At 37.9% G+C, this 14,455-nt stretch overlaps 2 protein-coding genes across 2 annotated transcripts; one reads left to right on the forward strand and one right to left on the reverse strand.

Annotated features, from left to right (window-relative positions):
- Nucleotides 1-1,308: 1,308 nt before the first annotated feature.
- dnaja1 (DnaJ heat shock protein family (Hsp40) member A1) lies at nt 1,309-9,202 on the reverse strand. The gene is made up of 9 exons (XM_085355917.1): nt 9,143-9,202; nt 7,736-7,882; nt 7,455-7,644; nt 6,065-6,169; nt 5,730-5,957; nt 5,519-5,633; nt 5,193-5,308; nt 4,508-4,608; nt 1,309-4,270 (listed from the first exon to the last, which is right to left on the reverse strand). The coding sequence occupies exons 2-9, from the start codon at nt 7,865-7,867 to the stop codon at nt 4,037-4,039; spliced, it is 1,221 nt and encodes a 406-aa protein (XP_085212043.1). The 5' UTR covers nt 7,868-7,882; nt 9,143-9,202; the 3' UTR covers nt 1,309-4,036.
- An 87-nt stretch (nt 9,203-9,289) lies between these two features.
- Nucleotides 9,290-13,244, forward strand: aptx (aprataxin). The gene is made up of 7 exons (XM_085355918.1): nt 9,290-9,475; nt 10,507-10,553; nt 10,675-10,953; nt 11,045-11,104; nt 11,197-11,423; nt 12,858-12,961; nt 13,070-13,244. Exons 1-7 carry the CDS (start codon nt 9,346-9,348, stop codon nt 13,216-13,218), a joined length of 996 nt encoding a protein of 331 aa, XP_085212044.1. The 5' UTR covers nt 9,290-9,345; the 3' UTR covers nt 13,219-13,244.
- Nucleotides 13,245-14,455: the final 1,211 nt, after the last annotated feature.

Genomic DNA, 14,455 nt, shown 5'->3' on the forward strand with positions numbered 1-14,455 from the left:
CTCCAGTGACACATTCTGTATCCTGTGCGTAAACAACAAATGTATTTTACACATTTATTGTCCTGTGTCTGATGTTCCTGTGCATAGATAAGGTACATGTACCTGCAACAGACTTCCTCTAGCGGTAACTGTTCGTACTACCTGGTACTGTCGTCATTTATCACTGCGAGATATTGTTTAGCAACTGAATTATTTATTTTTGGTATATTCATTATGCTGTACATAACATCTCCAACCACATGACAAATGATAATAAAATTAAAAACCTGGTGTTTGTGTTATTTCATAATAATACGCTTTAGTGCTAGATTTGTTCCCAACGTGGCAATTTATCCAAGTACTGTATGTGCAACATTTTTTTTTTTTTTTTTAAAGGACAGTCAATTTGAATCTTTTGCTGCTCGGCACTAACAAGTTTCCAGATGTGGAAGAATTAATAAAACTGGAAGTAACAGGATTGGTTATCGAACCCAACGGGTTTGTAAGTTGTATTACAAAGTATGAACTATTATATCTTCCTAAGCCACTTTTTGTTGCCATGTTCTTGTAGTTCTTGTAGTCCAAAAGAATATCATCCATTTTTTCCCCCTGTTTAATTATATATATAGTAAAAAGAGAGTACATTCTCTTTCAGTTCTGTTTTGCATATCAAAACATAATAACAATCATTCTAACATTAACTACAAATGATGAACAACATAATGGTACAGGACCTTGCAGTCAATGAGTCAACCATAAACTCCTCTGTATATCTAGATTCAAATGTGAGGCAGCTCAAACTTGCCTCAGATTACTTCATGCAACAGGACAATGATCCTAAACACAGCAGCAAATCTACAACAGAAGGGATAAAAACCTGATTGAGACTGCTGTGCATAAACAAATGACTCAAAGCTGCAACATGTGGTTGTACAAACTACTGAATCATGGCGTATACCTCATCTTTCACACACCATTTTTGTGTTTTGTCTTAGTTTTTGTTAAATATTTTGGAATTTTAAGGTTGTATTTACCTAATTTCAGAACCCGTTAAGGACCAGGAGATTAAAAAAAACAAACAAAAAACCCTCATATGTAAAATCTTCAAATGGGGAGAAAAAAAAAAAAAAGGGCACGCTATCGCAACTGTACCCGATATGTGGTCACTGTAGATTAAAACACAGCAAATATTCAATTTTAGAAGAAACAAACAAACCAATTTTTATATTAATTCCCATCCAACTGAATAATGACTAGAGTGTGAGATGTACAGAGAAAGAGGGAAAAAAAATACTTTGAGCCAGTGGTTTAGATTGTAACAGGGTGTCTGAATTTTAATATCTGGGTATAAAAATCCAGTTTAATGAAAAACAGCAGAGACAGATTTTCTAAAAGATATCAAGCACTGTTACACAGAAACTTAGAAAGACCATTAAATCACATTTATTTAGAAAACATGAACACAAACAAGTAGACCACTGGTCCAAACATGCATCAAGTTAATTTAAAACCTTGGCAACATTTACTTGAATTACTCTTTGCATTGAAATCCCCTTACATTATGAGCGCTCAAATTCACATCTGCATTCAAGAACTACTTACATTATTTAAGGAGACCCTTGCTTCTGTGAGCATGACCGTTTTACAACATCCAAGGCAAACACCATTGAGATAAAAGAAAGAAAAATAAAACTGCATTATCAAGTAACTTCAAGTTAAGTTATGAAAAGGCTTTCAAACAGGCAGACACTTTAATGAGGTATAAAGTTTGCAGGTTTATCTATTTTAAAAGCCCACCCATAAACTCCCATTACTCATTTTGGCTTTTACAAGGTTCACAAGGAATATGGAAAAATATTAATATCTGGTTTCATTTGTCATTTAAACTCTAGATTTTGGAGTCTGATCTCATTGTCTTCCAATGATTTTAAACTCACAACAAAACTAAACAGGCAGACATTAGAAACCTTTTCGAGTACAATGTTGCCACAACCATGCCATTGTTTCCAAAGAAAAATCATACCTATTCAAAATAGCCCTGCTTATGCTTTGTTTTATAAAATGAAAACGGGTCCAGTGATAGGGAAAAAATGTCAGGGAACACACATGGGTAAGAAAGAGAAGGACAAAAAGGAAGTTATTCTCTTCTTTCCACAGAAAGAAATGTCTCTAAAATGTCTCAGCCATAGGCAAAGCACACAAAATGTTCTGTTACTGTCACAATGATTGAATGTAGGAGTCTTCATGCACTCCCAGCTCCTGAGAAACTTGAGACTTAATCCACAGACAGCTTTTTCTGACCAATCAGAGCAGGCTGGACCTTTCAGGATGAGCATTTCAGGAAGAGGATGAACTGTGGCATAGCGGCAATATGGAGCGGGGCACGGAAGAATACGTTGTGTTTAGTTTTTTTAATATTAGCATGTAAACCTATTCTAATTTAAAAAAAAAAAAAAGAATTATGAAATGTAAATGAGTATAACAAGAATCATAAATAGCCTTTCAAAATATAAGGTGATTGCACATACCTTTGCACACTCTCACACTTACACTATACTAGACGTGCGCGGCATCGTCACAGACAACTGACTGCAGCTCTAAACAAAACGCTAAACTCAAACATTAGTTGGAAATTAAGTGGCTTGAACTTCCCGTTTCCCTGTTTTAATCATGACTACACTGATTTCAAACCTGTCACATGTTTTTTCATAAAAAGTCTGAAAAAATAGCCCTTGAAAGGGTACAACAGCTTTAATGTTTTAAATCAAGTTTCCAAGCACCTCCACCACCATCTGGTCCTCGTGGGCCCCTTTCAGACAAACACGCCTGAGCTGTATAAATCAGCACTCTGATCGCTTTTTCATTAACTCTTTCCCCCATAAAGACGACATCTGATGACCTCACATGTTCCCTTAACGAGTTTTGACATCTCACTGTATATCAATTAAGATGTGGTTTTACAACCATTAAAATAGTTTCCTGTTTTTCTGAAGTGTCGCTGTGATTCTGTACTGTAACCAGAAATGTGACCACTCTTCACAAAAGAACTCCAAGGGTTACTCCTAGTAGGCTTTAAAGGGTAAAGAGTTAAAGTTACAGCAGCAAACGCACTAGGTCAGAAAATATGTGTATTTGGCTGACTGCATGCAGTCACAACAGAGAGACACCCACACTATTACAAGCGTGCACGTCTCTGTTGTAGCTCTGTGGGCCGATCAGCTCACTATAGAACGCAAAACACCAGCTCAGTTTCTAAACTGCTCAGAGAGAAAAATTTCTTCTGTGATAAAGTTTTCTAGCCTCTGTGAAAAGGGTTGGGGATGATGTCCTTGCTCTTAATGACAATTGTCATTAGACTTTGCTAGAGTCAATACTGACAATGCACGTCCCGGTAAATACAAAGACTTTTACAAATAAAGCTGATATTGTGCACATACCGTGGATCTCTGTCACAGTCACAGGGATGTCTGAATGAAGGCATGAGGAACACTGACTGAAAGACAGAATGCTGTTACTTTAAGAGACTGACAGATTCAGCGCTGTTACAAGTTTCATGTCTGAAAGAGCTACAGACACCAAAAATGGATGAGACTACAAAAAGTGGTTTTCAACGCCTGATTTAGATTTCTCTCTCTCTCTATATATATATATATATAGGTTATTTACCTATTATTGTCATCAGTTTTAGTGTAACTGCACAAAAAGCAGGCCGTCATGCTTTTCCCTGAAGCCTGTTATACCAGCCCTCATCTTTAATCACAGTGTGAATGACAGAAGAAGAAGGAAAAAAAAAAAAAAAAGAAGAAAAAAAAAAAAAAAGGGGGTCCTAGATGAAAAGGAATTCCACTGAACTGCATCTAAGTTCAAATCCTGCAATTTTAACATTCACAGGGCATTGGGAAACAGTTTTATGAACCAACTTCAAACAAACTAAAGAGACGAATTGATTTTTAAGGAAAATAAAGTTAAAAGTGCACAGGTAACCAAAAAAAAAAAAGGTGCTTTGCATTGGAGATGAGGATCTAAGCTTCTGGAATAGACAAAGGCCAGCTGTTGCTTAAGACGTCTGGCACTGAACACCACCAGTGGTGGCGTAGTCGTCTTCGTCCATGTAGTAGCACTCATTTCTGTATCTTCTCCTGTTCTCAAAGTCACAGTCCTCCAGGTCAGCATAGATGTAGAGGTCATCGTCCATACTGTCTGGCTGCTCTGCATCCATCTTTTCTGGGAGATAGCGCTCCAGCTCCTTCAGCTTATGTTCGGGGAGGAAATTAGCTTTTGGGAACACCACCTAATGAAACATCCGTAAATAGATTCAGTTGCAGCTCCACAATAGACCATACACGCATATTATAATGCAGAAAAATGCTAACACTTTATGTTATTTTAATGGTGTCAATGTTTGCAAATATGGGCCTCATCAGCTGCTTTGCTTACTTATGCGTAATTTAGTCATAAAAATATAAAAGACAAAGGCATTAAAAAAAACAAAACAAAAAACCCCAATAAATGCCAAAGAGATTCTTACCGAGAAGTGAATAATGAGACGCCCCTTCTCAAACGGCCTGCGATACGTGGGCATCCCTTCATTCAGGACACACTTAGTGTCGCCAGGCCTGATCAACTCCCCTGTAATTTAAAAAACAAATATATACAACATCAAAATAAATTAACTGAGTAAGAATGAGTTTGTAGTTTATTTTAACTACTGTACGGTAGAGGTCCAGTGGTCTTGACAAGGTGGCCTAGTTTCACTGTGAAGTACAAGCCACACCAAATGTGGCTTGCTTGGCTGACAATAACATTAGGCCCATTAAGTCAATCTAAACAAAAAAAAAATAAAATCATCACTGTTTATTCATATTTTTCAAAAAAAAAATGATTTTAACTGTTCTGGAAAAGGAGGACATCACAATGACACAACACATCTAAAACACGGTTCACATCTCACAGAGAAATCTTTCAAACATCAATCACCTGGAATTATTTTAAAAAGCGCTATGACAGTTTCTAAATTCAATATGTGTTATTCATTGGATGCATTTTTCAATAATACATTCATATCCTCTAAAGCAGAACAATAAAAAAAAACAAAAAACAAAAATGGACCTGAGCCTGCTGATGCTACCTCATTATACATAAGAATATTTTCATACACCAATCTGGTTGCCAATCAAAGTAACTCCCAAAAAGCATTTCCCACTTTGATTTACCTGGATGTGATGTGATGAGGAGAGTTCTGTTGTCCAGTGTCTGAATGGGGTTCTTGAAACCACATAAAGCCTCAACCAGCTGCAACTCCATGGACATGATGAGGTCCTCTCCTTTCCTAGTTAGACAAAAATGAAGACCAAAAAAAACAAACAAAAAGAAAAGCAAAAAGAAAGTCAAACGTCAGCCTACAGCATGGACATGGAAATTAATTTTATTTTTATTGCACAAAAGGATGAGAGGGTGATGGTAAAGCACCAACCTTGGTTTATCATCCTAGTTAACATTCAAAACAACAAAAAGACACTTAAGAGCAGCTTCTTTTTACCTGGTGAACTGTGCATGGTCTCGCTGATCTAAAACAATGATGATGTCGCCTGGCTCGAGTCCCGGCTCCTGGTCTCCCTCTCCATGTAAAACAATTTTCTGGCCATCTCTCATTCCTGTGTAAATGTCACCGGGTAACATATGTACAGGTTTACCGTTTTCCTTGTTTGCACACAAACAGACGCAAAAAAAAAGTTTTACATTTCTCTCACCTTTGTCAATGTGGACCTCCAAGATCTTCTTCTGTCGTAGGATCTTCCGGCCTCCGCATGCTTTGCAGCGGTCCTTTTGGCTGATTCTTTTTCCTTGTCCTTGGCAGCTGTGGCACACTGTGGACATCTGCTGTACCATACCTGGAAGTAACTGGTGTACGCGGACTTGCATCCCTGTGCCATGACAAGACATGCACACCTGTACCGCTCCTTTACGACCTCCACGACCTGCCAAATGAATAATGCAGGAGAAACAGTTTGGTTAGATAACTTGCACCAGACTGATGTGACGCACATCTCACTAACATCTAAGCAACTTTTTAAGAGAAACATACCTTCACATCTGTCACAAATGGTATTCTTTGGGACAGCAAGTTTTCTTGTTGCTCCATTATAAAGCTCTTCTAGCGTCACTGTAATCTGATGAACAATATTCTTCCCTGGGGGGCAACAATATTGCACAGTTAGTTATATCACAGATTTCAGCAGTAACACTTAAGCCTGAGAGGTCTCCCAGAGAAACCACTAAGACAAGCTTTCAATAATTCAATCATTTTGCTGTACATTTGAAATGCAGTAATAAGTAGAAAAAAAAAAACCCAAACTCAAACATTCAAACTCTCTACGTTCGAAGAGTGAGACATTTTTTCAGAAAGCATTTCTCACACTGTCTCTTTGTAATTCTAAAGCAAATTCTAAAGCCATCTAGCGCAAAACAGAGCATAAATCAGGCATGCTTTAGGGGCACGTGTACCCGTGAGTAACAAGTCTCTTACGGTATGAGCATGAACTTTCAAGCCTTTAAAGACTGTTCTACTTTATTTCAGCTAAAACTATGAGTACAGAGATAATCTTTGTTTGCTTGGCATTCTCTGGCTCTGCCAATTACACAAGTCTGCAAAAAAACAAAAAAGATTTTTCAGCTGCATGTGATATTTTTGGTAAATGTTATTGTTTTTAGAGTGCTGAATCCAAAAACGATCTCCATTTCCCTCCATCACGTACAGATTTTTTGCAAAACATGAGGAGTTTACATAAAAAAAGCACAACAGTGATAAAAAAAACAAACAAACAATTAACAATGTTTTATTACAATTAACCAAACATATTTTTTTAAGACTCCCTACCTTTCGCCATGAAGAAAATAACCCTCCACTTACCTCACTCAATTCCTCGTATTTTCTATTTGTATTTCTCTTGAGTCTCACTCTTAGTAATATTAAATGAATGTAAGAAATCATTATTAGATACGCTTTTTTGACTCAAGTATAGGATACCAGATTTCAGTTTAAAAAGGGAAATTGTATGCTTAATTACACTAAAAAACACGAGTTTTGCAAGAAAACATGACGAGATTGAATTTTAAAAATATTTTCCCCGGTTTCAGTGAGTAAAAATCTATAAGAAACAGTCAAAGAATCCTGTGCAGTTTTTAGGTTGCAGACCTGTGTTATCTGTATCATGACTGACCTCTAGTGTAAAATAGTGTACTTGTAAAAAAAAAACAAAAAACAAAACTCTACATCACGATTAGGGGTGGGGGTGTATTAAAGATCATACAGCACCAAGCCACAGTATGATTTAACAGATTCAAACTCTTTGTGTCTGAGTCTTTAGAACCAGTTTTCTTTCATATCGCATTGCATCAGAGAACATATTTAACACAGGCAAACTAAATGGCTTTACATATTATTTCACAGCTATATCCTCTCAACATTTGCCTACCTTTTCGCTCTCTATGCATCCGGCTGCCTCCACCAAAAAACAAGTCAAAGATATCCATGGGTGATGCAAAGCCCCCACCACCTCCACCGCCAGTTCCTCCTTCTTTTATAGCCTTTTCACCTCCCCGGTCATAAATCTCTCTCTTCTTCGGATCTGACAAAATCTCATAGGCCTGTGAGATCTGCTTGAACTTGAAGAAAAGAAAAAAGAGAAGACAGACCGTGTCAGAAGACGTGTGCCTCACCTGTTGATGTTAATGACAGTAAGAAAATACTACACACCTTCTCTCCTTCTGTGGGATTTTTATCGGGGTGATATTTCAAAGCCAGTTTGCGATAGGCCTTTTTCAGCTCATCTGGAGTTGCGCTGGGTGGCACACCCAAAGTGTCGTAAAAACCTGTTTCTTTGACCATGTTTGCCTTGAGAAACTGAAATAAATAAATCAAATATTCATAAATAAAATAAAGTTCATAAATGTTCAGCTTCTTGTGAATCTGAGCTCAGATCTTGTGACCATAGAGGACATTGCATGTGATCTGCATGGACACTGTCACCCTAAACTATCAACCTGGAAATACTTTGTGATTAGATGGGAGGTGATGACTGAAACATAAAGCTTGTGGGCCCCACAATCAGCCCAGCAAAGACTTCAACCTAGCCCTCCGGAGAGCTTTAGAAAATGTGCACACAGACGTTAATTTTGGACTTCTAATTGTATTTTCATACGTTCATGGCCATTTATAGTACGTCAGAGTAGTAAGTAACAAACTAAATGACAAAAACGTTCCTGTTTTTTCACCATCTAATACAGTTTCTGTTAACAAAATAATTGCTAGACACTCAATGACTTACCTTTTCTGTTAATTTGACACATTTCTTTAAGCCTAAAGAGACCTGCTGACAGATTCATTTCACTACAGCAGCATTTTTATTATTTTACTTTCACCAATCTGGCCCACTCAAGCTCAAACTGGAGTTCACAATGTGAATCGAGTCTGGCATCCCTACTCTAAAGGGTGAAGTAGATCCAAACCAGCAACTTATTCCTCATTATCATAACAGAGTCGCTAAATCCCTTCACGGGGGGTGGGTGGGGATTCAAAGAATTAGCTACCAGTTACCAGCACCACACAAATACAGCCTCAATCCAGCCCTTTTAAAAACAGATAACTAGCAAGTCCTACACAAGACCTTTTCCGTTGTAAAAAGGAGCAAAGACCAGTAGTGCCTTCGCTTTCTGTCCGGCGTTGAGTAATTTGTTTACTCAACGCTGCCATATTTGTTTTAGAAGCGATAGTAAAACTTGGCGACTCAACTATTTGTAATCTTTTATTAGTGGGAATAAAAGGTCACAGTATATTTGAACAAGATGTTTGTATCCAGTTGGTTTCAGAGGTGTTTATGAATCAATAAAAACAACTCAATACTGTTGTCGAACGCTCCTTTTGGTACTTTTCAGACATGTCCAGTTACTTAGGTTTTACATAATCCAGTGGTTAAATGTATGCTGTTACATGAGGGGCACAAACTGGGGCTGCTCGGGCCCTACGAGGCTATTTGAGCTACTTAGCCCGGCTAAGGAAAAAAAAAGATTAGCTTTGTTGTTTTCTCAACTTAAACACCGACCAAAAAATACACATGACACTTGTGATAAACACCGTGTGAACAGATAATTACTGTTTTCCAACCTTATATGAAGACAATGATGTCGCCTCACAACCTCCGTTCACAGCAACTCTTCTAGAAGGTTCTTCTAACCCGCCTCTATCGTAAATGAAAGTCGCGTCCGGTGACGTTTATTTCCTGCGACGGAGCCCCCAGTCACCCAAACAAGCGTGAACTGTTGGAAACAGAAACCCTGGTTGCGAGGCCGAAGGCAAACGATGATAAAATGCCACTCTGTTGGCTTATTAGCGAGGAGGGGAATCATAAACCCATCCAGCTCCCTCATTTACAGACTGTTGTGTTGGGGCGAGGGCCAGAAACAACCATCAAAGACAAAAAATGCTCTCGGCAGCAAGGTAACAGCATCTCAGTCTGAAACACTAGCAGTGTTAACAATTAGATCAACTATTGAAGTATTTTTTTTTTATCAAAATAAAAAAGAAAGATTAAAAAAAGAGATGTATTGTATGACCGCTAAGGTTATGGCCACGTCAACACAGCCTGAGCTCTCTTAGGCAGGTGTTCTTGTAATCTGTTTAAGCGATCTTCAAGAAGCCTGGAGAACTCCAGGCTTCTTGAATGACATTCAAATCGCTTCTTTAGATGTTGGCCGCCTTTTGTTTCGTTCTCAATCAAGGTGATCACAGACTGCTTTAACAAGGATGATAGCTGATGCTGAAAAATTTAGCTGTTGCCAATCAGGTGCTTTCCAGATGCAAGGTGAATCAAAATGTGATGGTACTTCTCTGCATTCATAATTCCATCAATTTTGATAAGATCTCAGCAACACTGGCTGAAACGCAGACCGAGCCTCCACTGTGTTTTACATATGCCTGTAGACATTTACTGTTGTGTTTCTCCTGACCTCCTTCTTACATATTAGTAACACATTGAACCAAAATGTTTAAATTTGGATTTGACACGCCATAATACCCGTCGCCCTTGATTTTTCATTCCAGTTCTCAACCTGAACTGAAACCCTTTCTCCCCATTTCCCTTCTTTCTTTCACGACTGTCACCTCTCCAGTGAGACCATTTCTGATGAGGCTTTGATTAATAGTTGATGGATCAACTGAAGGGCCGAATGCATTTCTGTAATATTGAGGTTAAGCACTTATTAAGCGTCTTACTGAGCACACAAAGCCAAAACCATACATTAAACTATACACTACAAACAGTGTATCTGCCTCACATCCATGGGTATATTAGAATCACCACTAACATGTATATCTTTGGACTGTGGGAGGAAGCTGGAGGACCCATAGGAAGCCCAAACCCATTTACAACATTTTTAATTGACTTTCTAAACTATTATAAATTTCCCAAAGATTTTATCATTAATATGTGGAAAGTGTGACTTTTGCAAATGTTATCCTTTTCCAACCAGTGGAGCTGAAAGCAGAATGCAACAAAGGTTATGTCAAAGTTAAACAGGTAAGCTACTTACACATTCATAATTTGAATATCTATAAAGAGGTTAAACTTTTTCCCATCTTCCACTTTTTACTATATAATCTTACAATCTGTCTTTTATATCCCCATTTTTATTCCAAAGCTGGGCTTAAACCCCACCTCTGTAGACTCCGTGGTGGTTGGTAAAGACAGTGAGGTCAAAATAAAGCCTGGACAGCGCCTTCATATTGTCAATCAGCTTTACCCCTACACTGTACAGTTCAAAGAGGATCCCACTGGCAGCCAAAGTGGAACAAAAAGGCAGCGAGAGTCCACTTCAGAGGACCGAGAGAGCCAGAGGGACGCTCAGAGTATGAAAGCAGACAAACAAACAGAAAGGATCTCAGTGTCAGTCAGTCACGCTGATTCCCCAAAAACAAATGTAAGAAAAAAAATGTTTCGATTGTTTTCATGTTTTGAGTTTGAAGGAATACATTATCCAGAAGAAACATGTCCCCTAATATCGGTTGCAGGAAAATGCTGGACACTGGAGTCAAGGCCTTAAGACATCAATGCAAGACCCCAAGATGCAGGTAGCCGTTCTATAAAAGAGACTCACGATGTGATGTTGACTGGAGAACTGGATTTTGTCTCTAATATCCAATTTGTAACTTTTTTAAACTAGGTGTACAAGGATGATAAAGTGGTCGTTATTAAAGATAAATACCCCAAAGCTCGCCACCACTGGCTTGTGCTCCCGTGGCAGTCAATTCCCAGCCTGAAGGCTTTGCGCACTGAGCACTGTGATCTGGTGAAACACATGCAGAAAGTTGCTGACCAAATGATTCAACAGCGCCCAGATTGTAGTTCGGTGCAGTTCCGCACGGGATACCACGCCATCCCAAGCATGAGGTAAAAATTTAGACTATATGAAATGATTTTGTGAACTTGGGAGAGTAACTAAACTAAACTAAAAATATGGAGGTAATATGCTTAGACTTAGTCCTTTTACTACAATTTGACTGATGAGGCTTTAGTGGATGTGTTTATTGAGACTGCTATAACAAACAATTAAAAACAACAAAAAACAGTTTTAAATTAGAATAAGAATAGTGATAATAATGATAATAATTGTTGGTTTTATAGAGAATTTTTCAGAATCTACCTTAAAAAGTGCTTCAGAGATCAGCAAAATAAAACAAAGACTGAATGAAATAAAGAAGTACAGGGCAGAATAAACTAAAAATTAAGACCAATAAATTGTAGAGAGAAATTCAGGAAATGAAAGACAGTTCGAAGTCAATTAAAAATCAAAGTAAGCATTTTTGTTTGTTTGTTTGTTTGTTTACCAGGTAGACACTCCAGTTAATGTGGTACTCAAGGTTAAAGAAGCTCTGAAGTTAATGACTTTTAAGAGGTTAGGGTTAAGGATTTTCATTCTGACTCAAAAGCTTGTGAAATCAATCACGTGGTCGTTAAAAGCTAAAAAACAAAAGCGTCAACAGAATACATTTGGAAGCAATTTTGAAAGGGAATCCTAACTTTCTGGGAATAAATGTTAATTTAAAAAAAACTGTGCAGACTTCTCTATGCTTAAAATAAGTACATTTCATGTTTACGCTTAGTTTAAATGAACCTTAATTGCTCATCATTTCCGCATTGAACCTTTACTTTTATTTGTCTGTTTTTTATGTTTTCATTTACAAAGGCTCTGATTTTTCAAATTTGCGTTTTTAATGTTTCATCCTGTTCTTCTGATCTGGCTTTAATTTTTCATATGAACATGTAAAACATCTTTAAAACCATTAAAGAGAAATGTGATGCAGATGTATTATTGTATTTGAAAAATGAATCTAATAAATTGTGGTGTGGTCCCAACGTCTGACACATAAACAACAATCATTACCTTAAAATAACTACTACATACTGTGTGAGTGTCTAGATCAGGGGTCCCCAATCCCAGTCCACGAGGGCCGGTGTCCCTGCAGGTTTTAGATGTGTCCTTGTTCCATCACAGCTGATTTAAATGGATAAATTACCTCCTCAACATGTCTTGAAGTTCTCCAGAGGCCTGGTAATGAGCTAATCATGTGATTCAGGTGTGTTGACCCAGGGTGAGACCTAAAACCTGCAGGGACACCGGCCCTCGTGGACTGAGATTGGGGACCCCAGGTCTAGATTCTTCCCACATTATTTTGGAATAAAAGTGCCACGAAACTTGAAGCTAGAAGCTGTTTTGGACATCTGCTGCCATCTTGTGGCTAAGATCTGAAATGTAAACGCTTCAGACTTTACTTTCTAATCTTAAACAGGTTTTTAATGGCTTTGAAATTTTCTCTCTTTCAGCCATGTTCACCTCCACGTGATCAGCCAAGACTTTGACTCACCTTGTTTAAAGAACAAAAAGCATTGGAACTCATTTACAACAGATTACTTCATTGAGTCTAAGGGTAAGAACAGTTCTAGTTTATTTTTAACACCTGCTTAGAAATAATTTGGCTTTAGAGCAAATCATTTATACTGTGGACTCAAAATACTTTGTGTTTTTCTTCCTGCAGATGTCATTCAGATGCTTGAAACTGATGGAAAAGTCACTGTGAAAGAAGGCACCAGTGAGTTGTTGAAGCTACCTCTCCGCTGCCACGTGTGTCGCAAAGAGCTTCCCACTATACCGGCACTGAAGGAACACCTGAAGTCTCATTTCTGAGATAACAATGTGACTGTAACTTATGCTCATGCTCTGGGTTTTCATTGATCACATATCTCATGTTAACTTTTTTTTATAGTATAGATTCATTCTTTTGTACAATGTTAAGTTCCTGTAGCTTCCATAATTATTGGCCTGATTACAAATTCCAAAGGTCTTCAATGTTTGTTGCTTTTTCAGCTTTTTAGGGTTTTCCAGTTTAATAGGAAATTGAGTGTCAAGCTACAAAACGTTCAAGGTAAATGCCATCAGTGTAATGCAAGGTCATGGATTTCATTTAGTGTTAATACCATTTCAAACATGTTAAAATATTTTGCAATAAATATTTTCTAAGAACTAAATACTGCCTATATCTTTTCAATTAAAGTTGCCTCTTTTAAGTCCTGCAGTGCATCAAGTTTAGACTGATTTTTAATGCAGATTTACAGAAAACAAAGGAAGCTGTCGATGTATTGTACTGGGAATGCATTAACTCGCTTTCAGAGCTGGCACAGCTGCCACAGAAATCAACATTTGTTTCAAAAAGTATAAAAGAAACCTTTCGAACTTACAGGTTTTTATATAAGGAAAAATAGCTTGCTGGAAAAAAACTGTACTGCTTTGATGTGTTGAAATAGTAGCAGACAGTCAAATAACACATTGGTACTTGGGAGAACTTTTTGTACTTTTTCTTTGCTGCTATTACAGTACTCCTTTAGCAAATAACAGTTAAAGCTTGCTCAGCCACCTACTGCTAATACCTATGTCTCAGTATTTTGATTCTCATTCTAATTATGTGATTGAGAAATCTGTTTAAACCATTACCAGAGCACAGCCTCTTTACACCCACACACTCGCAGTATCTCTAGTCACACCAATCATTTGCATATCCTCCTTCACTACATTCAAGAACCTCTTCTGTGGCCTTCCTTCGTGTTCTCCTGCCTTGAAGCTCCATATTCAACATGCTTTGTACAATACATCTCCCTCCTCTGCACATGTCCAAACCATCTGATCCTTGATTCTCTGGACTGTTCGACCTGAGCTGTCCCTCTGATGATCATTTCTAATCCCACCCATCCTGGTCCGATGATCTCAGCATCTTCAGCTCCACCTCTTGTCTTTTCCCCCCCAAACCACACATAATAGCAGGTCTCACTACCATCTTATAAAATTTGTAATTAAACTGTCTGCCAGAAAACCCAAAAGCGCTTTTTGCCTCACAGTTTGTCATAAATCTCAGTAAATTATGGAAAAC

The sequence above is a fragment of the Diplotaxodon limnothrissa genome, linkage group LG6 (assembly GCF_057381915.1).
Source record: "Diplotaxodon limnothrissa isolate DT_005_m linkage group LG6, D_limnothrissa_male_GT1.1, whole genome shotgun sequence".
NCBI classification, from domain to species: Eukaryota; Metazoa; Chordata; class Actinopteri; order Cichliformes; family Cichlidae; genus Diplotaxodon; species Diplotaxodon limnothrissa.

Bases quoted from the DNA above. Each gene is read 5' to 3' on its own strand.
- dnaja1 (XM_085355917.1), bottom strand. From the start codon at position 7,867: ATGGTCAAAGAAACAGGTTTTTACGACACTTTGGGTGTGCCACCCAGC. The intron at 5,958-6,064 runs GTATGTTTCTCT...TTCATTTGGCAG, and splicing joins CATTTGTGACAGATGTGAAG to GTCGTGGAGGTCGTAAAGGA. The intron at 4,609-5,192 runs GTAAATCAAAGT...TTTAAATTACAG, and splicing joins CCTCATCACATCACATCCAG to GGGAGTTGATCAGGCCTGGC.
- aptx (XM_085355918.1), top strand. From the start codon at position 9,346: ATGCCACTCTGTTGGCTTATTAGCGAGGAGGGGAATCATAAACCCATC. The intron at 10,954-11,044 runs GTAAGAAAAAAA...TATCGGTTGCAG, and splicing joins CTGATTCCCCAAAAACAAAT to GAAAATGCTGGACACTGGAG. The intron at 11,105-11,196 runs GTAGCCGTTCTA...TTTTTAAACTAG, and splicing joins TGCAAGACCCCAAGATGCAG to GTGTACAAGGATGATAAAGT.